Genomic DNA, 25,946 nt, shown 5'->3' with positions numbered 1-25,946 from the left:
CCCTTGCATGACAGTCCAACGCACTAACCATCATGCCACGGGTACTACAAAATAAGAATTATTATTACTATTTATTGAACTATACATAAATGTACAAAACAATACTTAAAAACTAATAGCTACAAGGGCTTCTAGCTATAAAATATGAATTTTGGGAAAATATTAAGAGATTATAACATAAGGAATTAAAATAACATATTTAAGTAAACTTCCTTAATTCGGAGCTTGGTACGTTTCTTTATGATTCACTGATTTTGGTGTCATATAAAAGCGTTATTAGTTGTTTCAACATTTGCCGTTATTAAAAATAATATAAAACTTTGACATACGACATATGAGCAATAATAACAAATTTTAAACAAGCTTACTTTATGCTTATACATATGTAGGGACTTACAATATTTATAAAATATCGTAATGTAAACTGCTTTAATTTATCATTTGGTGCTAAAAAAAAATACACAGTATAAAAGTTATTCTATTTTGTTCTTACTCTCTTGCAAAGTATTTTATACAGAAACTAGCTGACCCGACTGACGTTGTTTTATGATACAAATTATTTCCAGAGAATATTTTGCTAGAAATAAATAACTTATTGTAAGGATGTTGTATATATTTACATACGTGGGAGAGGCATACAGCAATGTAAACGGTGCCAAAATATTAAAATAACAAATCACCAAACAAATTGTTTTAACTTATTAAAATTAATTCTTTAAAATTATATATGTACATATCGCTAATTATGACAATACTACAAAAAGACAATATCAATCCCTTAATGCAACAGAGTGTGCAATACCGTGATGACTTTTCACAACCGTGATGGGTTCAAATTACGAAACAAAATTTACAGAGATCCAACCTTCAGTTATAAATTATGCGGTGGCATGCCTGATAAACCCAATGAGTTGAAAAACTCGGTTGGATAATTTACAGCTCAGGTAGCATCACAAACAATATCAATAGATTTGTATGACACCAAGTCTGCTGGTTATAAATGTTGCATCTTGAGATTTAATTCGTTGATATCCACATTTTTTGCTGCTAAAATTACTCTTTCTGACAGTTACTCATGATTTGTATGTATACTGTCTGTGTACATCGGGAAATATCTTGTCAATGAGAGCTTCTTGTGAATCAATAATCGTGCAAAAAACGGCCGGTAATTTTATACCTCCAGTTTCATCTGTAGTAACTTTTCCGTCGCCTATACGTTAAACGCGGTATAACTTGAAGTCTTTGTGTGGACTAACCTGAAAGGATTAACAGAATGCCGCCAAATAGTCTGTCGTTGTTTTTTATATCTTTCAATGTCCTGTTCAACATCTTTATCGAATGTTTCAGCACTGTGGCCATGGATGATTGTTTTTTTTTATATTGCACACCGCGTCTGGGTTATTTTGAATATTTAGTGTCAGTTTAAATACTGAATGAGCTGTTCTGCCTCCATACAATAAAGTGGCTGCAATCTTAGAAGATGCAACAGCCAATGCGATACCATAATTTGATCGTATTTTAGTAAGAATTAGCGAAGTAAGGAATGTTTTGCCATTTCCACCTGGTACATCCAAAAAATATAATGTCCTGCCGAAACCGCGAGCATTATGTGGTTATAAATGGTTCTTTGATCTTCATTCATTAGTGGGACATTGCTAGCGACAATCGCTGCCATTTCTAGAGTATTGTATTGTAATTAAAGATTCAACTCAGTGTCTATTAATTCAGATGCATTTCGATTTGGTGAATGCATACGGAAATGACTGAGTGGTAAGTTTGCTTCATTGTACATAGCTTCACTGAATACTATCGTAAGATCGTTGTACCGTTTACGATGTTGATGCATTATATCATCACATCAGTCATTGAATTTTTGTGATTATCCCATAATGTCTCTGTTCGGACCGGGAAACATGTAGTCAGTTCAATCTTTCTTCAGTTAGCATACATTCCCATTGGTTCTTGTATTCCATTAAACAGTAGCCCTTTGGAATATAAAAATAGATAAAAACCTATTCTCAGTCCTACCGAATGTATATGCAAAATTTCATTGGAATTAGTTAAGCCGTTTCGAAAGGAATATGGCAACTAACAATGTGACAGGAGAATTGTTTATATTAGATAAATGTATATTTTTATGTTGTGACAACTAAATGAACGGAAGGTCATTGGGCAGTTTCAGAAAACATAAGGGACTTGAAAATAAGGCCAGTTTCTAGCCAAAAAATGCTTTTCAATTAAAGTTCATTGGAAAGTTGACTGAAAAGTTAGTCAACAAAAATCTCCCTAACTTAAGTCAATTCCACGTATGTCAAAATGACAGGTAATTATAATTTTTCATTCAAATTAAAGCTGAACTTTAATCCTCTATGATTTATTTATTTTCTACATAATTAATGTTTTACGTAAAAATGTTAATTGTCGAATTGGAAAATGAAAAATAAGTATAATTTTTTTAAATACAAAATACAGGTTGATATGGAATTGATATGGAGTGTTTTGTTAGGACTTGTGTATGTTTTTGGTTGTTTTTGCACTATCAACTGAAGGTAGAGTTACTGAAGTAAACTTCCACATTTAGAGTTTATGGCAGTACTAGTTGCCTTGGTCAAAATGTAGATTCAAAGAATGTAGTTGACTGGAAATGAAGTCCCAAATATTGTCCGAAACTGTCCATTATCTTTATTGCGCAGGTTCAGTAAAAAAAAAAAAAACGTTTTTAAACGCGACATAATAGTCGAAAATGTGGTGTACGGATGCAGTTAACTAGTTTTAACCTTTTAGATTGAGTTCTAGTTGAGTTAAGTTTAGAACAAAATGTTTCTAAATTAGCTGATACTTTAAAGACAAGAACGTCACAGAGATCATGACCCCACCTGGGAGATTATTTTGTTTTAATTTTCGTAGGAATTCCCTTGAATTCAAAACTTATCATATTGCGGTAATTGATATGATTATATTTTTAAAAAGAGGCTGGGATGTAACCCACACTGATAAATTCCCATCCCGTCTGTCGATTTGTGTTGCTTAAAAGTTTGTAGGCTTTCGTGTTTGGTTAAAAAATTGTCAGTTGAATTATTCTTACAAATTTTAAAATAAGCAACAATATTTAGCATATAATGAAATAGTTTGATCTTGAAATCTAGTTTTTTTAACGAGATATTTAACCGAAAACAAATTTTTACCAATTTTTTGTAGATTTTAATTTTGTATGAAATAACAAACTGTTGAATTTGTATAAAAATAAATATTGAATATCGAAAACAGTATTTTCTGTGAGATTAAATAAGTTGGAAGTCAATATTTTTAATTTTTGAAAATTTTGTTTAGGTTTTTATTTTTTTGTAAAAAAAAATGTCAATTCCGATTTTTACAGAATGTTGAAATTACTGAAAAGATATTTGAGTCAAAATTCAATTTCTATCAACTTTGTGTAATGTTTTTTGACGGTTTTTATCTTTTATAAAAAAGCTGTCAATCTTAAAATTTAACCAGATGTTAAAAACGTTATTTTTTTTTGCATAAAAATTATTTTTGAGAAAAAATAATTTTTTATTTTTGAGAAAAAATAATTTTTTATTCGTAAAATTTTCGAGGTGACAAATTCGTTTCTTCGGTTTTTTGATTTATAAAAAAACGTGAATTGGATTTGTTTAAAAAAAATAAACTTGTTTGGTGTCACGTTTCAATATATAATATAATATTTAATTGAAGTCTTTAGCGTTTTTGGTTGAGATATTTAGGGTTAACCAAAATGTTCATATTTTTTTTTAACTGCTATGGTAAAAAATCACAAACGCAATGTTTTTGAGAATCCTTTCTGCATTATTATCCGTGTAACAAAATTATATTGAAGTCGATATCTCTACTGGTTCTTGAGCTATTGACTACGAAAAAACGTCGCGAACGTAGATGCACGGAAACGTACGTACAGACATCTATCTAAAAATCTTGAAACGTCGAGAAATGTCAAAATTTTCAATTTGTCAAAAGTTATTGGAATTTAAAAATTAAAATAAAATTTGTCTTTACTGCTTTAAACTTAAAAAAATACTTCTTTTAACTGGGGACTTGAGCAAGGACATAATTTTAATAGGAAATCAAGCCATATTCCAATCGTTCAGCATATGGCTTTCTTAAAGTGCTTTTTTTCTTTCATAATTGATTTTCTATAAAATACAAAAACTTTTAAGACATTAAGAAATTAAGGAAATCCACTTTTTGAAGTAAATTTGCTTTTTTTGCTCTAGAACAGAGATTTAAACACGAATTTCAGGCATATACATTTTCCAAAAACAGCAAAAGTGATAATTTTTTAAATTAATTGCTAATTTAAAAACCATGTACGTTTCATATCTAATAATTTCATATAAAAGCTTTGAATCTCTCGAAGAAGAGAAGTGATAATCTGCAACTAGAACAGGTAGTGTTGTACGAACCCCATTTAAGTTCCTTCTCAACTTATTTATTTACCATAATTTGTTTTTATTTAATTTTTAGAGAAATTATGTAGGTACTATAATACACCCATTTCCTTAAATTCAAATATTTTTCTCTTTACAATTTTTTAGTTTTGTTAATTCCTTAAAGATCAAAATATTTTCAAAAAGTTCACGCAAAATAATAACTTTTTAGAATCTTTCTTCTAGCATCAGCTACAACCTACGAGTAAGTAGACTGATAACGATAGTAATAATATATACTTCCAAAAATTGATTCCGAGAAAAATTAGTCAAAAAAAGTCAGACATTCTTCATAATATTTAGATTCTGATTTATTTTCCTACGCAAATAGATCACTTTTTCTGGCGAACTTTCTCATTTTCTGAGTCTCTGCATCTATATTTTTGTAGCGTTCTTCATATTTATAGAAATGGCAACAAGAACAGAATATATTATTTTTGGAAAAAAGCTATAAGTATTAACTCAATTTTTAACATTTCTGCTTCAAATGAACCAAAAAACTCTTAAAAATGGCATATTTTTAATTTTTTCAGCCTTCTTTAAAGAAAATAAAAGAACATTTTTAAGCAGTGATCATGAACTCAACGCATGGTTTAGAATATTGCAGCGTTATTGTTATTTGTTGTTATTTTTTTAACAAAAATTGACCATCAAAAAGTGATATATGTACTTTATACATATAAAAGGTGCATAACTGAAGTATTATAAGTACTATAAACTTACTAATAGGTTTCTACATACATATATATATATATAGTCGTTATATAGCCATCTTTAATATTTTAAAACAAAGTTAGGACTATCTCGATATTTTTAGCCCTATAAAAGCATTTTATTCAGGATCATAAACTGTAAGAAAAAATGTATTTTCTCTAAGAACACACAATAAGTGTACATATTATATATTTATATGTTTGTTGATAAAAAAATAATACAGACAAAAAAGTTTCTTGTAAAAAGAAAATGTGTATATGCCCTCAAATGGATCCTTAATTAAGTTACTCTTCCTACAAGCTTCCATGCACACACTCTCGCAATACCAACTTTCATAATCTAGAAACGAAAAACCCCATCGCAATATCATCACAGTCACTATCATAAGAATCTTCATCATCCGTCCGAATTATCAACATTGCCTTTACCCCAAAGTTATCTTCATCCAAGTTTCATCAGAATTCTTTAACCTCCCTTCTGCTTCTCCAACGCCATTGCCATTGCCATCGTCATCGTCGCTCGGTCGTCGGCATCTTTAGCAAAGCAACCAATCCGACTGGTAAAGATGGCAACAACAACCTTATTTTATCTCTTGATATTTTCTATTGCCATCTAGCATCCACCATCAGCAAGCAGCAACCACCGCCATTACACTTTACACCTCGTGGCATAGTACAAGTATAATAACGATAATATAAATAAGGGAGCGAAACCACCCTCTCACATTCTTTCTCGTCGCCACCCACCAACGCCCATCCTAATGTCAGTTTTTTCTTCTTCTTTTTTTTTGTATTAAAAACCTTATTCCTTCATTTCGTTTACTTCTCTAGGGGAAATCGGAATTCTACAGCACAGCTCTAACAGTATATCTTAACTTTGAGAAGTCTTTCATGTTAGAAAATGTTTTATTTTGTATACTAAATTTGTTCTCCATCTTCTTCAAGATAACATTCGCATTCCTTATTCCACTCCGCCATTTTTGGCCTTCTGGTATACTGTTTAGCAAACACACGTCTCCCCTTGTTGCGTTTTGTTATTATGGGATGATTTTGGAAGATGTGATGTAGGTAGGTTGAGTACTATATAAGGGAGGGAGTCCGTTTCATTTTTCGTTCCTAAAGATGTAGGTATCTGATGCTGAGAAATAATCCCGGCCTTTTAAAAGATAATAGGCTAAGCTAAATAGGAAAACGCTGTAAAGTGAAAACCCACCATTAAATATAAAAAAACGGAATAGCGAAAAAAGTGTATATACATTATACATATGGGTAGGTACATTATTCTACATCCCCATTACTACGGAGCAAAAGAATTATTGGTGGATGTTTAGCGGCGGAGACGAAAGTACATTTACCGATTTAAAATATTTTAAAGTGATGGCCAACAGATAAAATGCATGAAAATAAAATAATTCAATGTATGGTATAGATGCTACTAAAACCAAAATGTGTACCCTGATGAATTTCTTTCTAAATTTTAATAACTTTATAAAGAATTATACGTAATTAATACGAAAATATAATATATATTAAATGTGTTAGATACCTTTCAATAATACATTATAATGACGTTTAGGTCCTTTTCAGCTTTCTAACTGCAATATTTAAAGAAAACTAGTTTTATTTATGCATGAAAGTTGTCACTTGCTGTTGATATTTTAATATACATTATGTTTATACTCAATTTAAACGCTGTGAAAATGTAAGATTGTGTTATCGAATCAATGGGTATCCATTCATTTAAAGGGTATCGGTATCAGTCTTTATATTTTTTGAAGGAAAATGTTAAACAATCTATTGTTAAGGGTGGAACATTTACTGGTTAGAAATTTGCTATATATTTATCAAATAACAAAGCGACTCCAAAATTTTAAATCTTTGCTTACTACTAAATTGCTAATTGCCTTTATTAAAAAGGCAAAGAAGTAAAACGCAGTAGTACGGTTTTTATATTTAAAAGTTGGTACAGTACCAGAATAATTTATCAAAAGAATCAAAAAAAAAATTGCGAAATTCATACCAGGGGTGCAATCGGGTAAGCTGATTTTTGATAGTTGACAATCAAAATCAAGAAAATACAGTGTAATGTTATAGTCGATTTCAAAGTTTTATATTTTGATTCGCCTCGACACTTCACAAGTAACATCGAAACACCAATGAAACGTAATCATTTTTAAATCTTCTTGTGCGGTGGAAACACCAAAAAGATTTATTTAATCTAAACTGAGATAAACCTTTAGTGGAAACATAGCAAAACTTAACTATCTTTTCTATTGTTTTCTCTTGTAAAATAAGCCCAGTTAGTCCATTTTCATTAAAAAAAACTCAATTATATCAACAGATTGATTTTGTTTCCAAAGGAAAACACATGATTCCAAATGCACATATAAATGTCAAAAACCCGTAGTAAGATTCTACTTTAACTTTTATCAGTAGTATTCATACTACGGAAATTGTTTTTGTTATTCGTCTAAAATCCAACTATACTATTCATAGATTTTCCAGCAAAACACGGGTAGTGACAGTTTGTGAAAATAAACAAAGCAGCTACGCTAACGTTACGGGCGGGCGTATTGATTGGAATTCCCGACTGTAGACTGGACAATTCCAACCACTGCTCTTATAAGAATAATTGTGAAGTTGTCATATGGATTTAGAAATTTGCAAAAGTTAAAGCAGCAAGTCCGTGATTTTAAATTTAGCAAATTGTTAAGAGATTTTAAATTTAGCAAATTGTAAAGAGATAGTAAGGTGTTATAATCGTTTAAAATTGGCCCATCACCTTTTTAGCCTAGTGATTTGCTAAAAATGGGTTTAACTATTTACTTAATCTATTAAAATTTTGCGCCATTAATTCTAGAGAGTCGATCGTTAATCACCTTGTATAACTATATGAACACATTTGCATCTAAAACGACTCTTATGGCATAACTGATAATTGTTTCCGCCAAGAAAAAGTTATTTTCGTAAATTTAAAACACCTACTGATCAAAATTATAAATTAAGTCACTTTGTATTTCTACACGCGTCGTCGTGCGCCGGTAGTTTTGGAGTCGGTGATTGCAATTTTAAGATTCTGGGTCGTAATTCTAGTACTACTCAAAGGCTGGAATGGAAATCCACATTTGTTTCATGAGTCACCATTTCATCCACAAAAAATACTTGTAACTGTTTAGTGCAGTTTGCAGGCCGGCGGCGGAGGTGCTGTACTAGCCCATATTGTTCACTTCGCATAGGAAGTTATTGTAAGCGGTCCGATTTGTCGAATTCAAAATGTTGATATTTCACGACGTTTCAAGGTCCCTAGAATCTAAATAAAAGATTTTTAGAGGGATGTCTGTACGTGCGTGTGTAGGTACGTTGGTACGTCCGTACGTTCGGGAAGCTTTCTTCAAAGTGATATTTAATTAAAATATATCTTTAAAAAAAAAAGATATTGGTTACAAACTAATTTCATATTATACAAAAATTAAGTTTTTAGCATTCAGTCAAATTTCGGTAAGATCGAACCGACAGTTTTTTTTTACAAAATATAGAAACACATTACTAGAACTCGGTAAAAAATGCTTTTCGACTCAGGTACCTTTTTAAAAATTAAAAATGTTGGCTTCAAACCAATTTCATTTCATAGAAAATATAGATTTCGACTTGCAGTAAAGTTTTTATAAAAAAAAAACAACAGTCTGTTTTATTCAAAAAATTAAAATCTACAAAAAATAGTAGGTACGCAAAATTGGTAAAAAATGATAATCTATTCTCGATATCTCGGTACAAATTTGAGGTATGGATTTTATTCTGGATAAATTTCGTTGTTAAAGTAAGATATTGTTCTTAGAAAAATTCAATCTGTTTTCGTTTATAGAAGAAATTGGTAAAAATAGGTTTTCGACTTAAGATTAACAAAAATAGGTTTGGAATCAAACTATTTCATAGTACTCAAAACATTGTTGGTAATTTTTAGCTAATTTTTTCGAAAAATTCAACTAACAACTATTCAAAAATCACGAAAACCCACAAAAACAACAAAAAACTGATAAGAAATGGTTTTCGACTCAAGTGTTATTTATCTCACACAAAATATTGTTATGTATATTTGTTTAATGTCTTAGGCAAGACAAGTCGACAGACGGGACCTTTTTTTAATAACGATCGTCACGTTAATATGAATGGCCAGGGGTGGAATCGGCTAAGGTGATAGTTGACTATCATTTTTTTTATGGTCAAATTGACTGTCAATTTTATTTCGTCTGTGTAAGATGATTCAACTAAATTCAATTCGATTGAACAATTTCAGATTCAAATTGTCAAAATTCGTTGTTGCTTTGGAGAAATTTTAACTAACCGACTATTTTTGGCCTGAATAGTAAGTTAAGGATTAGGACGACATGTGGTTTCAACAGGATAGTACCACAAGCCCCACAGTACACGTTCCAATTGATTTATTAAAGAGTTAGTTTTATGAGCGTGTTATCTCAAGAAATGGGCCAGTCGATTGACCGCATCGTTCGTGGAACTTACAAGCCAACGAACGTTTAAAGAGCCTACAGTGAAAGCGAGATAATAAATAATATTGTTATAGTTAACTACTAACACAAATAAATTTAAATACATATAGTTTTACCTCATTATAGAATTCCAGCTTTACCTACTTTTCCAAATTAAAATGCCACATGAACATTTCGATCATGTTTTCAATTCTTCGTACAAAATGAATACACAGGGTCCTGCAAAAAGATCTCCCATATTTTAAAAGGCAATGATAAATAAATAAACAATTTAACAGACAAATTTTATTGAATTTTTGAAATTAAATACTATACCATTACATTACATAAAAAAAATTACTTGGTTTTAAACATCACCATTTTATCTATAAATAGCTTTAACTATAAACGTCTAAGAATACGGGAGATTTGTTTGTCGGACCCTGTACAACAGAATTCTTCGAATAGTATCGTTACCAACTTCCTTATGTCTGGCCTCTTAAGAAAAAACCTTTGAAAGAATTTTCGTAGATTAGACTGAAAGTCAAATAATACTTCTCTAACTTTTCCCTTCTATTTAGATCTTCGGGCAAGATTGGCAACACATATTGTGTTAGAATCATTTTTCGAAGGGATAACTTAACGGTGATTTCTGAAAGATCTAAAAGATCTTGGAGTTTTAAAGTTAACTTGGTTGAAATTCACGTGTAGATTGATAGTTTACTCCTAAGACAAATGTTTATTTCATATCGTTATTAATTGTTTGTTTTTACAGGTTTGGTTTCAAAATCGCCGTGCAAAATATCGAAAACAGGAAAAACAATTACAAAAAGCGTTAGCACCATCTGTGATCCCTTCATGCAATGGTATGATGAGAAACATCCAAGGATATAGCGTTTCTAGAGGCTATCAACCCTATCCGCATCATAACTCAATAAATCGTTACCCGCAGGTAATTTTTTCTTCTTTATTTAGGTTTGTATTTAATTAAGAAAATTAACAATTTAATTTTTTGTTAAAGGACTTATTTCAAATGGGCGCAACATCATATCCTGGCATGTCACAACCATTTTCAATGACGCACGGTACAAATATGAGTTCAGTTGGTGTCCGACAGGATTCAATGGGTAAGATATTTAGTGATAAAAGTAAATGTATTACATATTTTCTTGTATTCATTTTACATAGACAGAGATGCTTCGAAAGTTAATTTGTACCGGAAATTTTTAATATACAAACATCTTTGAATCCTTAAGACTAAGAAATAAGGTTTTGCGATAGGTTTATTAAACTATTTCCGTTATTATAAGAAGTTTGTCTTGTATAGAGTTCTCTAACGAATATCTATCAAGCCAAGGTATTAAGGAGAAAGTTATTACGTAGTGTACACATTAAACAGAACATTAATACAGGCATGGGCCAGAATGCATTATGTATTTACAAAGGACGAGGTGCTAAAGCATTATAAGACATACCTACATACTACGTGTGTATTAAACACAAGTTGATTTGAGGAGATATACAAGAATTTTGTTTTTAAAATACCATAAACCAATATACTCGTATATGTTAGATTGAATGAATGAACAGTTTATTGAATAATTTTAAGCATTACAAATATTTTTCAAGGCATTGACAACGTTGTATGACAATTTAAAATTGTGTGCATATGTACATACATATGTTTCTGAATAAAAATGTATATTTAGTTCAAAAGTTCGTTTTCATATAAGTATCACTTCACTGTACACTTTTATAAATATATTTGTTTAAATAATCTGAAAAACCCGTAAATTTAACATTTTTACTCAAAAGTTTTTTATAAATTAATTCAAGCAAAACAATTTTAAGCTGCTTAGCTGATGATCAAACTCAAAAATTAGATACTCGGCATGAAACTCCATCTTTAAAATCGAAAATTATTAAACTTGAAAATGCCTTTATAGCGGTATTCTGTAAAGAGAATTTAAATATATTTGACGCCACCAATTCGAATTTGCAAAAAGTGGAACTAGATTTAAACGTAGCTAAAAACATGATGTTTTCTTTGATTAAATATTTAAAAAATACACGAGATAATTTTTCAAAAATTGAAATTGAATTGAAAGCCTTGAGCAAAGAAGTTAATCAAGAATTTTCTGATTGCAATAAAAGAAAAATTACAAAAATATTGAACGACGGAGAAAATGAAAAAGAAGCGCTCTTTGGATCTTATAAGTTTAGAATTGCCACTTTTTGTGTAATAATAGATAAATTACTCACAGAAATGCACAAGACAATTGAAGCTTAGAATTAGAAATACATTTTATTTATTCATTTTCATTTTACAACTAGTTAATAAAATGTTTAAAATAAATAAATTGAATGATATATATCGAGTTTAAATTTACATAAACTAAAAACTGAATGGGGAATGCTACAATAATAATAAATTGTTTAGACAAGTGATCAGAAAAGTTATTTCTTTTTAATTTCAGATATTACATACAAAATAGAAAAAGAAAAATAGTTAGAACATTTTCATATAAATTAAGAGAAAAAGAAATATAATAAAAAGTAAATACTCAGTTTTTATACATCAAAGTTAACAATCTTTAACAGTAATTATCAATACAATAATTTAAGTCAATTGTGAAAAGCCAGTCTTTATTTTTTTTAAAAAAAAGAGTTTAAATTTTAAGAAATTCTTATAGATGTTGGTAAGTTATTAAATGACTTGAGTGCTTAGCAGTGGGAATATTGACAACATGCATATTATTTATGCGTAGATTATATAACTGCTAGGTCCTACTTGGAGTTTTACCACTTTGCTTGGAAACTTCTTTCAGTACTTTAAAAATGTAAAGGTACAATTCCGAAATCCTTGAATAAGGGCCAACTTTTACTTAATCGATTTTTGTTGCAAATGATTCTAATTAAATGTTTTTGAGCAATCAACAAGGACCTTGGAAGTTGCTGCTTAGTTCAAAAATCCTCACATTTGATATTTTGGTTTCCTTTTTCTAGTTTGATTTGTAACTCAAAACGTAAGCGTTTTTACATTTTAACTTCAACAAATTTTGTGAAGATTTCAAATTTAATTCTAATCTAATAAATAAGTAGGAATAATAAAGATTTCAACTATTGGTCTTAAAGAACTTCATTTACATATAAGCTATAAGTACAAAATTTGTCATATAATCAAATTAAAACGAATGTATTTCTTTAAACTGACGTAAAATAAATGTAATCTATTATATAATGTAACATTCCTATTACTAGCTTCAAGTCAATACAAAATTACCATCCTTTTTTGTATATTCATTATGTACAGTACATCCATAATAGAAAATTTTCCACATTATGTTATAATTCTGTTAATTTAAGGAAATCGCTATAATTGCGGAAGGTTTATGATTATTTTGTGTATCATTATTTATATCTATGATCTAATTTATATAAATAAATGTATGTATGTTTTGCTGCAAAAATAATCTTAGTATCAAAAGCATTCAATCATAAAAGTAGCAATATCCTAACGACAATTACATTTTACTATTCGTTATTTCCGTTTCTTTCACTCAAGCAATAATGTAACTTGGAAAATTTATTGAATATCCTTTTGTTTTCTTTTTTTTAGGTATGTCTGCCGAGGACGAATGGTATAATAAAAGTTTATCAGCCCTACGAATGAATAGCTCACACCATCCAAACTTATCAGCACCGATGTTACAATACCAAACATAATCCAGAACCTTTGATGATTTCTTCTAAAATTATTTTAATTATTTAGGACTTCATAAATTAAATTATTTTTGTTGTTATATTTTTTGTATAATTTAAAGTGTTAAATATTTAATGTAGAGCCCAGGTCAAAAAATGATTTGTCATATGCACGAACGAGTATTAGCCGCGTTTTATTGTATTGTCGCCAATAATTCATATATTCGTATATTTAGTACACCTCCTGGAAAAAAGTTGTGAATCCAAGTAACAAAAGTATTGTACATACATACATACCTTTACATAAATCGCAAAATATTGTTCTTTATTCTTTTATTTTTCATAATTTTCCTCTATAGCTCCTGATTACACAGATTATGGAAAACAATGATACCCGTTTTTTTTAGAAAATCCGTATTTTGATCCGTGTAATTAAAATAATAAAAAATAAAATAAAACTTTGAAATTTATTCAATAGAAGTTTCTTTTATTCAAATGGGTAATTATTATTGTTATTATAACACAAAATTGGAAAATAAAAAATTCGAAAATATATCAACTCGATCATTTGAAACAATCATATAAATCTATTATTCTTCATATAATCCGTGAATAATAATTGTACTTGTAATCAAGTTCTTCTTTACTTTTTTTAGTTACACAGATTTCGTGTTTTTCAATACACATACCTAAACAGAGCTCAATTTTCCTACAATCCTCCCTATTTCAACTAATTTTGAGGTTACAAAAATAAGCTTAAACAGAAAACCGGATCACAAGTTATCGTGTTTGTTCCAAATAGCTCAGCTTCCAAATCGCGGATAGTAAAACACTTACATTGATCAAGGTACGGAATTGAGGAATGTATTGCGAAGTTTGCTCTTTTATAAATACTTCTTGCGAAACAATCATACCACATAAATATTGAATTATTTAAAGCTTTATTGTTATTTAAGCTATTCGACATCAGACCATAAACGTACTGCAAAACATATTTGTCAATGTCATGAAAGCATTAAATTCAAGGGTTCTCAGAATTACATATAAGTATGTAGAGTCAAATGAAGTAAAATAACGACTCTGGTGTTATTTCAATCTTTTGTAAACGGTTATGGTTATGATTCATTGCGCTTAATTTCTGTAAACGTATTTCAATTTATTAAGGTTTTTTGTACTTATCCCAAAAAAAGCCCCATTAAGGCGTCAGGTATAAATGGATAATTTTTATTTCATGTACACCACCCGTTTCTTTTGCAGAAATGTTTAAACGCAAAAATATGTTGCTTTGGGATGGAATAGTTTATATATTTTGTTGTTATCCTGGATGCTTAACGAAGCTAGAAAAATGAGACCATAAGAAGTAATCAATCTTGGATATAGATTTTGTGTTTGTTTTAAATTATAATTGCTCTATGTTTTAACGTGATAATTTTTATGACCGAACTGTATTATAATAATATTCATATTACATGTTTAATGTTTTTGGGCGATACTTGGAAGATCTCACATACAAAATTTAAATTTACTTACATCAAAGGTTATCTGCTGAAATTATTTTTAAACTTAGAACTAAGACATTATAAATAAAACAACCATGATATGTACTCTTTTTATGGGTGAAGTAAAACTAAAAACATAAGATTTCAACTAATTCTAAGTATGTAATTTATAAAAATATTTCATACCAAGTTATATAGGTAGATACTCATAACTCACCTATTTGTTTGTAATAAATAAAATATTAAAAGTAGATATAAGTTCCTTTTATATAATTTTTCCTTCTCGCTCCAATCAAATGTACTTAAATAAACTTCAACCGCTTTTTGTTTTGTAAATATATCAGTATTTTTTACTAGCTCACAATTAAATTGGTTTTGCTTAAATTTCAAGAGCAATAATATTGTAAAACTATTGAGTTATATACAGAAAAACACACATTATTATATACATACATAAATAGCTTTGAACTTTGTCTTTAGATATAAATTTAATAAGATGATAAACTAAAAAGGTACATACATAAATATATGCGTATGTATACATATAAAAAACCCTAATTGAGGAATAAAATTCAAAACAAAAAAAAACATAAAGTGTACCATTTACGTGTTGTAAGAATAATTAAAAATTAAAAAGAAATCAAAACAATAATACGTAAAATAAGGTTAATGTGTTTTACGTTTGAAATACTGTAATGGGGCACACACAAATTCTTGAGGATTTACTTAATTACCTTCTAACATTCCATTGAATCCCATCAAGCCAAAGAGATAGCAGCTGCGATGAATCAACATTACATTCAATCCTTAAATAAAAATCAACATATTGGAGCATAAAGAATTACAACATATGCTGCATACATAAGTTAGAAGATATCAAAAGATCTAGCAATCATAGAGGTATCACTACATTTTCCTAAGTGCAGAATTTTAACAAAACTTTTAGAATGTCTGGTTCAGCTTAATTTAAAATTAACGTCTCAAACTGTGGATTCCTTTGCAAACAGTTCGGTTAACAAGCGGATGTGAGAATAAACGATCTGATTTTATCATTTATTAAAGATGACCTCCTGATAGCAAACTAGACTTCTGTCTTCTTTATCCGTTGTCGATGGCCACATATGGGGACAACTTGTAGGTAATGGCCCTTCTTAATTAAAAGCGAATCGAAAATTCGACCTTAAATGGACTTTGGATTTTGAGTCCAATATGTGGTTAAATTAAATTGGGTGATCTTCGACGTTCAAATAGATTAATATCTCTTTCTCCAAACAACTGGCTTTTAAAGTGAACATTTAGATGGGATCCGGAAATTCGAGATTTCTAGAATGATAGCTATCAATCGAAAGGTGTATTCATAAACGTTTGCCTAACTTAGACCTATGTTAGATATGTTCATAAACGTCGTAAATGACATCATCGTCGGGGCAGATTGTGCATCCATATTTTTTTGACTGCGAAATCATCGGGAGGTAAAAGTAAAATATATTTATTTATTTATTTATAATTCGTTAAATACTAACGTTAACAATGCTATCAACCGCTCTGCGATTTTTGGCAGAAGGTGGCTCCCAATTTTGAGTAGGGAAGGATTGTCCCAATCAACCGTGTCGAAGTGCATTCAAAAAGTTTTATCTGCATTAGAAACTAAACTTTGCTTCAAATGCTTAAATTTTGAACTCAACGCAGAAGAAAAGGAAATAATGCAGGGTCATTTTTACCAAAAGTTTGGATTTCCAGGAGCAATCGGTTGCGTTGATGGAACACATGTTGCCATAAAAGCCCCTCCACCAGAAATAAGGCATCTATTCTATAACAGGAAGGGATTTTATAGTTTGAATGTTTTAATTGTAAGGCTTTAAATTTAAGTTTATTTGGATATACATTAATTTGAGTTGCATTCGTAAATTCTGACAGATCTGCGATCCTTTAATGAAGATAAGGTATATAGATGCAACTCACCCTGGTGCGACACATGATTCCTTAGCGTGGAAAGTATACCGGAGGCGGACAACCCAATTCCTGGCTGCTAGGTGAGAGCGATGAAATATTTTTGGAAATACTTACATACTAAAGAAACACAGGAAACGCAGGATACCCCTTAGAACTGTGGTTGATGACACCATATCGTTCACACATAGCGGAAGTCCTGAAAGCAAATACAACATTCAACACTCCACCGCACGAAATATTAATGAGAAAACGATTGGCTTATTGAAAAACCGATTTAGGTGTTGTCTAAAGGCAAGGCAGTTACATTACTCTTCTAAAGAGGCTGCTCAAATAGTCAACGTTTCCGCAGCTTTGCACAACATCTGCATTCATTTCAAAGTTGCTGATAATGCCGAAAATTTGGTTGTTGAAGATCGCTCTGAAAATGCAGACGGTGACGTAGACACAGAAAATGTAAATAGTTACATCAATGAAGTCGAATCGTTCGTGAAAGAATTGCAGGATTATTTTAAACAAAAAAACTTTATTTCAATTTCAGTCTTTTATATTACAGTTATGTAACTATGTTTAGCCATTTATAAAACAAAAACAAAACAATTTCAATAAAAAAATAATAACAAATAAAAAAGGAATTTTTTTCAAAGCACATTTTCATTTTAGGTTGTCATCTTCTCAATCATCTTGTGAAGTTGAAGTGTTTAGCCTATAGCTTTGATTTGGTCAAGTTGAACATCTAGAAGTTTTGTTTTTAGCTCCAACTTATGGCGCAATAAATCTTCCAGGGCAAGATGATGTCGACGATTTTCTTCAAAATGTTCTCTTTGTGTATCGCTGGTCCTCTGTAAATATGGGGTTATTCGGTGGAGTTCTTCTTTAATGTGGTTCAGTTTGGAACACAAATCTTTAAAAAAAGACTTGTTGAACATCATTCTGCTTTTGTAGAATTTGCACAGGTTTGTCTTTTTTGGGCCTTCTACTACAACCTGGACACAAATATTCACTCGCATTTTCGGTCTCATGGCAAGATGTCATAGACACGTCATTTGATTTTGGCAAAGTTTCAGACTCTTCTGTCGGAGGGTGAGCTATGCCAAATCGATTTCCATGTATTCCTTTCACTGATTCAGCAAGTGCAGTTAGACTGACGATGGCTTCTTCAAATTCAATGAGCATTATTAAACTATTGTCGTTGCAGCCCGACTGCTTCCTCTTAACTTCATTTTCCACCAATTTCTTTTTTGTTTTGAAGTCGGCCTAAACCTTGAACCCAGATGCTGGTTAACACATACCAAAACATACATACAAACATTTATTTAATTCACCTTTTCCCAGGTAACTTCGTCCTTAGTTGGGGGCCCATAGCTATTTAATTTATCGGCGGCATTTCTCCAAAACCGATCAACAGCTGTTCTATTTGTTAAAAAACCCCTCGCTATTACTTGGTTTTCTTCCCTCGTTGTCCAATTGGAGTGTAATTGTGACCTTTAATAAAAACATCAACAGATTTTCATTTAAATATATTACATTTTCTTTATTTTTCGAAAAATAAAACAGAACTTACATGGTTTTCTTTTAATTTCCTTCTTCAAGATGTGAAGCTTATAATATGACGTTTGTTTCGAATGATTAGAAAGTCAAAATTTGCTTAAGTTTCGAATTAAACTGAGCTTTCGAATCGTTAGAAAGTGAAAATAAGTATCATACGAATTCGAATAACTTCCAAAGGAAAGAGAATGTCAAAATAAGGCTGACTAGCTATTAGTCGAAGGGTGTTTTCATATACGTTTGCCTAACTTAGACCTCTATGTACGTTAGATATGTTCGTAAACGCCTTAAATGACATCAGCATCGAGCAGATTGTGCATCCATACTTTTCTTACTGCGGAAGCATCGGGAGGTAAAAGTGAATTATAAAATGGGAAAAGTGTAAATTTTAATTGGTATTTTTTTAATATATGTATTTCTTGATTGCTATCGTGAAGAATACGAGATATGGGATCACTTTTTCTATAGTTAGTGTAATGACGCGGTATAAAAAAAAGACTTTCCCTGAGAGGTCTTGAAGGAACATGAATTGGGTAAAGTGCAAGCAGCATGGCGCAACAGTCCGTTTGAAAACTAGGGTCTAGTGACGGACAACTCTCAACCATTCCTGTGTGCGGGTACTGTTGTCAGAGATGGAGGGGACTTACAGTTTTAAGCCGAATCCGAACGGAAAATTTGAGAAAGCACTTTTCATGACAAGAACTACTCTTGGAGAATTTGTCAATTCCTCGCAAGAGGCACTACCTGTGGCATAGGCAGGGATCGAACCCAAGACCTCTCGCATGACAGTCACTACCTATTCTATTAATGCTTCCTGCATATACTGTGCACCAAATGCAACTAGCATATTCTAACGATGATCTCACCAATGAGACATGAAGTATTTTTAAAGATAAGTAAATTCATTTGAATTTCTCATTAGAAAACCTAACATTTTATTTGACTTCGAAATCATATAGTCGTAGTGATCATTAAAACTTAACAACGCCTAAATCCTTAAAAACCGAAACATTACATTTACATTTGATACGTTTGTAAATTTTCAAATCGTCAGCAAATAGTAAATTTTCAGAAAATTGGACACAGTCGGTAAGGTCTTTTATAAAAACAAGGAACAAAAGTGGTTCGAGATGGCGTCTTTGTGGAGCATGAAAAAAGAAAAGTTATAAATTCTTTTTGACGTTTTACATCCAATTTCACAAAATGTGTACGATCTGTTAAATATTGATCTGACTAATTCAATAATTGAGAATGAAAACCAAGGTGTTCTAGTTTTTTAATTACACGTCATGCATGTATATGACATCAACTTACTTAACCCGTTTAATACCTTTCGTACAAGTATGATAAAAGAGACAAGTTAGTTGTAAATGATCGTTTACTCATAATCCCGTGTTGATTGTCTGAAATCCCTTGTTTAATATTTTCATTTATATTTTTTCGACAATGGCTTCAAAAATGTTTGGAATAGTTTGAAGCTTTAAAATCGGTGTGTAGTTAAAGCCAGCCTGTTTTATGAATTGGCGTAATGACGGAAGTTTTCCAAGTATCTCAGAACTGACCAAGACTGAGCGATAAATTAAATAATTTTAAAAGAGGTTTAGAAAGACAATATAATTTATTATTTATTTATTAATATCATATTCTCCTAACAATTTTTAGATATCTTATTTCTAATTTAATAATATATGTACTTTGTACAATTAATTAGAGGGAATAGGTTGTAGCATTTAAATTTTAAGTTAAAATTGAATTAATGCCACATTTACAAATTTTTATATTGTGGGGTGGACATATTATAAATAACGTACATATATGATAAAAGAACAGAAAGAGGGAAAAAAGGTTTTTATGAAATGATCACTATGATTGATTTGAACTGCATAAACAAAATTTTAATTATTATATACGTAAATAAATAAAGGGAATAAATATTATCAAATGACGTAGTTTAACAAAGATTCAATGTTATAAGTATCGAAAATAAGAAGCCATAATTCCACTGATTTTAAGAACTGTGGACGGTTTATAATGCTTCGTAATTCAGCTGGAAGATTGTTGTATAATTTGCGAGACACAATAGTGTAAGAATTCCTAAAAAGTGTAGTTCGAAAAATGGTCGTACCGAGTTAGAATTTCTCATATTATATGTATTACTCATAGGGCTTTCCAAATAACCACTCCTCATAAGAAATATTTTCAAACCTTAAAATAAAACAAGTGTCTTACTGGTAGAATATACCTGTTTGTCTAAATAAATCTGCAGAGTGAGTGAGGCGGGCAGCGTTGCATATTTTTCTTAGGACACTTTTTTGAAGAACTGTTAATTGTTGGATTTTGTTTAAGTATGCACCTCCTCAACAACTGATACCATATATTGTAACTTCGAGTGGAAAATACCATAATAAACCTTTTTTAACGTGGAGAATGAACAATATTTTTTTAACCGATAAAAGCATCATACGGTTGAAAGAAGATATTGATTTAAATCCATAATATGCTCAGTCCATTTTAAATGTTGGTCAATTTTGACACCTAAATACTTAAAATTTTCACTATTTCTATATTGAAGCATGTGCTGCAGCAGTTTGCTTTAGAATTGAAGATATTTATTACATGAGATACTAGACATTTGCTATTGAAGAGTTTAAAACTAGAACAAGACGGTGCATGGAACAATAATTTTATGTAATTTAGTCCATTGCTGAACATCATAAGTTTGGATTTGTTACTGACTAAAAGTTTATGGCCCGCAAACCATAGCCTTAATAAATTTACATCATGGTTTATATCCGAAACCAAATTTAATGGACTAAGTGAATTGTATCCAATTGCTATATCATCAGCAAATGCGTAAACTTTCCCTAAAATTGGCAGATTGAAGATGGAATTTATATAAATCAAGAAAAGAATGGGCCCAAGAACTGACCCTTGTGGGACACCCAAGTTAATATCCATGGAATCACTTAGAACATTACCTACTTTGACTATCTAAGACCTTTTACACAGGTAGGATTCAAACCAATTGTAGATGAATCCTCGGAAACCAACATCATGCAGTTTTTTCAAAAGGATAGAGTGACTGACCATATCAAAGGCTTTTGTAATGTCAACAAAAAGCGCAGCACATTTAATTTTTTTGTCCACTCCTTGTTGTATTGAACAGCAGAAATTTCTGTGGACATTCCCGATCTAAGTCCAAATTGTGAGGGGCTAAAATAATTCTTGCTTGTGAGATGTCGTAAGATTATACTTTTTATAATTTTTTCAAAAAAAAATTGAAATTGATGGTAATAATGAAATAGGTCTGTAGTCCTTTACATCCTTTTTGCTCCCTTTTTTGAAAATGGGTATAACACAAGCAGATTTTAAGTCATTTGGGAAGACACCTGAAAAAAAAAAACACTTTTATTAAAAATATGCTTCAAAATATCTTCAGAATTTTAAGAGCGTAGGAGCAATTTCGTCACTGTCATGGGTGACGAAATTGCCATCCAATTCGATCTAAACATGTTATTGGCTGGTGGTTTATGACAATGTTTAGATTTCAGTTTTCAAATACAAAATTAGACTGAAAATAATCAGCAAACATACGTACATAGGTATCTCAAATCTCTGTTTCATCGCATGAAATTTTATCTTCAAACCTCATGTTCAATGGCGGATCCAGGGGGGGTCGTACCTACCTATGTATCGGAAACTCAGCCTTTCCAAAAACGCAGCACAAATTCATCAACTTTTGACCAACTGGCGATCCAGAGGGTCAAAAGCGCCCATACAAATTTTTTGGTTAAATTTTCTCAAGAACTAATATACCGATTCCAATAATCTTCTCTTTCTGTGCAAGTTCTTTTTGATGATCAAATGATCAAAATGATAATGATTTCTTATGGTCAAAAATATATTTTGTTTGACGAAATTTAAAAGTAAAATTTAATCTAGATTTTTTGAAAAATAAAATGGCATTTAAATTTTTGAGAAAAACTTATTTTGCAGGTACATTTTTAAATCTTAAAATATAGGAAATATTTTTAAGCATACTTTTTATAAGAAATTAGCAAGTTCTAGTCGTGTATTTTGTTCATTTCAAAATTGGTTTTCTGTTGAACACAAAAGGTCTTAAAAGATTTTAAAAAAATTAAAAAAAATCTACTTTCGAAGTGAAATTGTACGAATTTCAATAATATAAATGTCCCAAAAACAACAAAAGTGACACTTTTGTTAAACTAATGGCTAATTAGAAAAAATAATAAACGGGTCATATCTATTGATATAGAAGCTTTATATCTCTTCATATTTGAAGTGAAAAGAGATTCTGAAACTTGTAATTTGTGAGTGCCACACAAACGTTTCTTCCCAAATTATTTGTTTACCTTTATTTGTTTTAATTTAATTTTTAGAGAAATTATGTAGGTACTCAAAAGCACTTATTAACTTAAACTCAAGAACCAAACAATTTTCTCTCTAAAATGTTAAAGATTTGTTTACTTCTTTAAGATCAAAATACGAGTAAGCAGACTGATAGCGATAGTAATAATAGACTCCCGAAAATTGAGTTCGAAAAAACTTCGTCATAAAAGCCGACATTTCTTCATATCAGATCCTCTCTCATTTTCTGGATTTTTGAATTTTTAGCGTTCTTAGTATAAATAGAAATGGATATAAGAAACGTATATTTTATTTTTGGAAAAAAAGCTTCGTTTCAAAACAATTTCTTACATTTCTGCGTAAAATCCATCAAAAACCCTCTAAACTATTCCGTTTTAGCTCTTAAATATGGCATAGTTAGAAAACTTTTGGAATCTGGGAATGCTTTCATATACACATACATATACTGGTTATACACAACCTTTTTTTAGAATGTCGTATTCTTTCCTTTGGTTTATGAACTGCTCACGGTAAACTGAACTGGACTGTTATTTTTTTTGAAATTTAATGATCTTGTTTTTCAAGTGACTTAATTTTTATTAAACCAAACAGTTTAACAGTTCGTCACTTCTTCAAAATTTCCAAATTATTTGTATCGAAAAAGCTGTCCCATTCAACATCAAAGAAAAAATTATTAATCGCGTTGCAATCAGCTTTTACATAATCATATTCAAAATTATGATCATTATGATGAAAATTTAACTTATTTAGTTGCAAAAAATTGAATTTAATCTCTAAGGCTTTATGATTGATTGAATTTCGCATTAATAATTCAATTATAGTATATACTAAGGGTTCTAAATCATTACTTATAAAAACCAGATCAAGTAATCGAAAATTAAATTAATCTGATTTAAATTTAAACAGTCAAGAGTGTCAATAGTTTCACATTCGATATTATTAGTAACATTGAAAGGCAACAAACATTTATCATCTTCTGAAAAAACCCAATTAACATAACTGAGATTAAGATCTCCAACAAGAACTAAGTAAGATTTATCTTCAAGTACATTATAAACATGTTTTACATTATTAATTATACATAAATATAAATATTAATGCCGCTGCCAGGTGTAACGTATAAAACTAAATAAAGAAATAAAATAGCAACAGTCCATGAAGCACCAGGGCCTAGTGACTTACAACTCTCAACCATTCCTGTGTGCCAGAAATGTTGTCAGGGATGGAAACTAACACATAGATACTAATTGAAGAATCTAACAGTTATTTTAACACATATTTATTCAACGCCAGCATAAAGCAACAATATCCCATAACTAACAAATTTATAACTTACCGCTAAAAGAACACGCCCACCTCTCTCATCGTCAGTGTCATACCTATCTCTTCTATATACGTGGTAATAACTATCAAATAATTACATTGCACTGGTAAGCCAAGTTTCAGTGAGAGCAAATACAGAAAAATGATGATCAGCAGCATGGTCTCAGTGTTGTTGGTTTTACTTATGAGTGCATAACAGGCAATGTTAATCGGACGAATTTTTAATTGGTGGGCAACATAGTCAATAATCAACCCTATCACAGAGTCCCTCGTAGCGAGTCCCCGAAAATTGTGTTACGCTACGAATACGAATACATTTACATCATAAGCCCCGAACGAATTTAAGAAAGCATTGCCACACAGAAATACTAATTTCGGAGTTTTAAAATCAGCTGATATGCGTCAAAATAAGAAAAATAAATAAAAGTTCGTTTTTCATCTTTCGATTTGTTCTTATTTTTATTTGTTTTTGTCTTTAAAAGTTGATTTTGGTATCAAAACGGCGCACTACAGGCTAGGTTGCCTTGAGATCGCCATTTCTACCTATCTTAAAAGTTGATAGTATTGTCGTTGCAATCTTTGCAATAAATGAAGAAAATACACGAAGACTGGATGAATCATATGATTGACGCGAAGTGGTTGGAAGACGCCGTGGAACATTTCCTATATCAACTTCGGCTGATAACATCGAAACATCGGCAAGTTGGTTCTTTTCACAAGGTTCATTTGATTCTAAAGGCTTGGAAGAATTTTCGAATATATAAGATTGTGGATCTTTTATTCCGCTGGTCAAAGTTCATTCAATCTTATGACACCTTCTTCGAGGCTGCTAAAAAAATGCATTCTATTTGCTCCGCCACCTGTAACTTTGCATTCTTTTTTGTTCTCAACCATGTTCATCTTGATTTATGCCTTCCAATCTAACCACACTTAAGAATTAAATTAAATTATAAAAAGTTTGGACTAATTTATTCAATTTACTTTTTTCTAGCTAGAAGGTGGGCCTAAGCTATTTAACTCTATTTTTACTGCTTCCCAAAACGAATTCACTTCCTCCTTAGGGATTTTTGAAAAATTCTTGGGTGATTTCAAGTTTTTCTTGAAGCATTTCATAAAGCCTTTCGAATTAAATTTTATTTGTGATAACTTTATTTGCCCTTCAAAAAAATAAAAAAAACATACATAGGTAAACACTTTCACATTAAAACAATAGTAAAACTTACATGATTCTTTTCATATATTTTATTTTTATTTAATTTATCTTCGCAAGCTTAATTTTTTGTTCGTTTTAAAAACTCCGATCAAAATAATTGTTCGTAGAAAAAACTGCCAAACTTCCTATTCATTCGGGGCTAGTGATACCAATTTTCACGAACTCCGAATTTCGTAGCAAATTTTTTTTAGTACGACGGGACCAATGATACAATTATTCGGGGTTCGTACTACGAATCTATTACGACGGGGCCTGTGATAAGGCTGAATGGCTTGAAATGTTGTTGTAGGGAGAAAACTTGAGATATGAACCCATTTAAGTTTCTTACCTACGAAAATATCTTCAACATGATTGTTAGGAGCAGATAAGCTAGCAGCAATATCAGAGTACCTAGCAATAGAAAGCATTTCTCCAACATTTATTACCACAACATCTTTATGAACAACATTATGAGCATCTTTAGAAACTTCAATACCAGCAACATCTTTGAGAACATCAAAATCAACAGCAGGAGCAAGCAGGTTCATCAGGTGTACACTTATTTTTTTTTTGTAGATCCTTCGGCGAATTATCGGTGGATGAATTTGAAATTTCATTTGCATTTAAGGGTAGTGGTTGATTGACTATTGGAAGGGAAAGAGCAGCCTTTGTAATCTTTGTCT

The 25,946-nt window shown here is 30.7% G+C and overlaps 1 protein-coding gene across 1 annotated transcript in view; it reads left to right on the top strand.

Moving 5' to 3' along the window:
• LOC129947344 (homeobox protein unc-42) overlaps window positions 1-13,463 on the top strand; it is a 32,643-nt gene extending 19,180 nt beyond the window's left edge. Inside the window, exons 4-6 of the mRNA XM_056057870.1 lie at window positions 10,436-10,612; window positions 10,682-10,787; window positions 13,280-13,463. Of these exons, the coding sequence (XP_055913845.1) occupies window positions 10,436-10,612; window positions 10,682-10,787; window positions 13,280-13,386 (390 nt within the window). The 3' untranslated portion in view covers window positions 13,387-13,463. The remainder of the gene's footprint in view (window positions 1-10,435; window positions 10,613-10,681; window positions 10,788-13,279) is intronic.
• Window positions 13,464-25,946: the final 12,483 nt, after the last annotated feature.

The sequence above is a fragment of the Eupeodes corollae genome, chromosome 2, assembly GCF_945859685.1.
Source record: "Eupeodes corollae chromosome 2, idEupCoro1.1, whole genome shotgun sequence".
In the NCBI taxonomy this organism is placed as follows: Eukaryota; Metazoa; Arthropoda; class Insecta; order Diptera; family Syrphidae; genus Eupeodes; species Eupeodes corollae.
The sequence above is the reverse complement of the archived record's forward strand: the minus strand, read 5'-3'. Positions and strand labels throughout refer to the sequence as shown.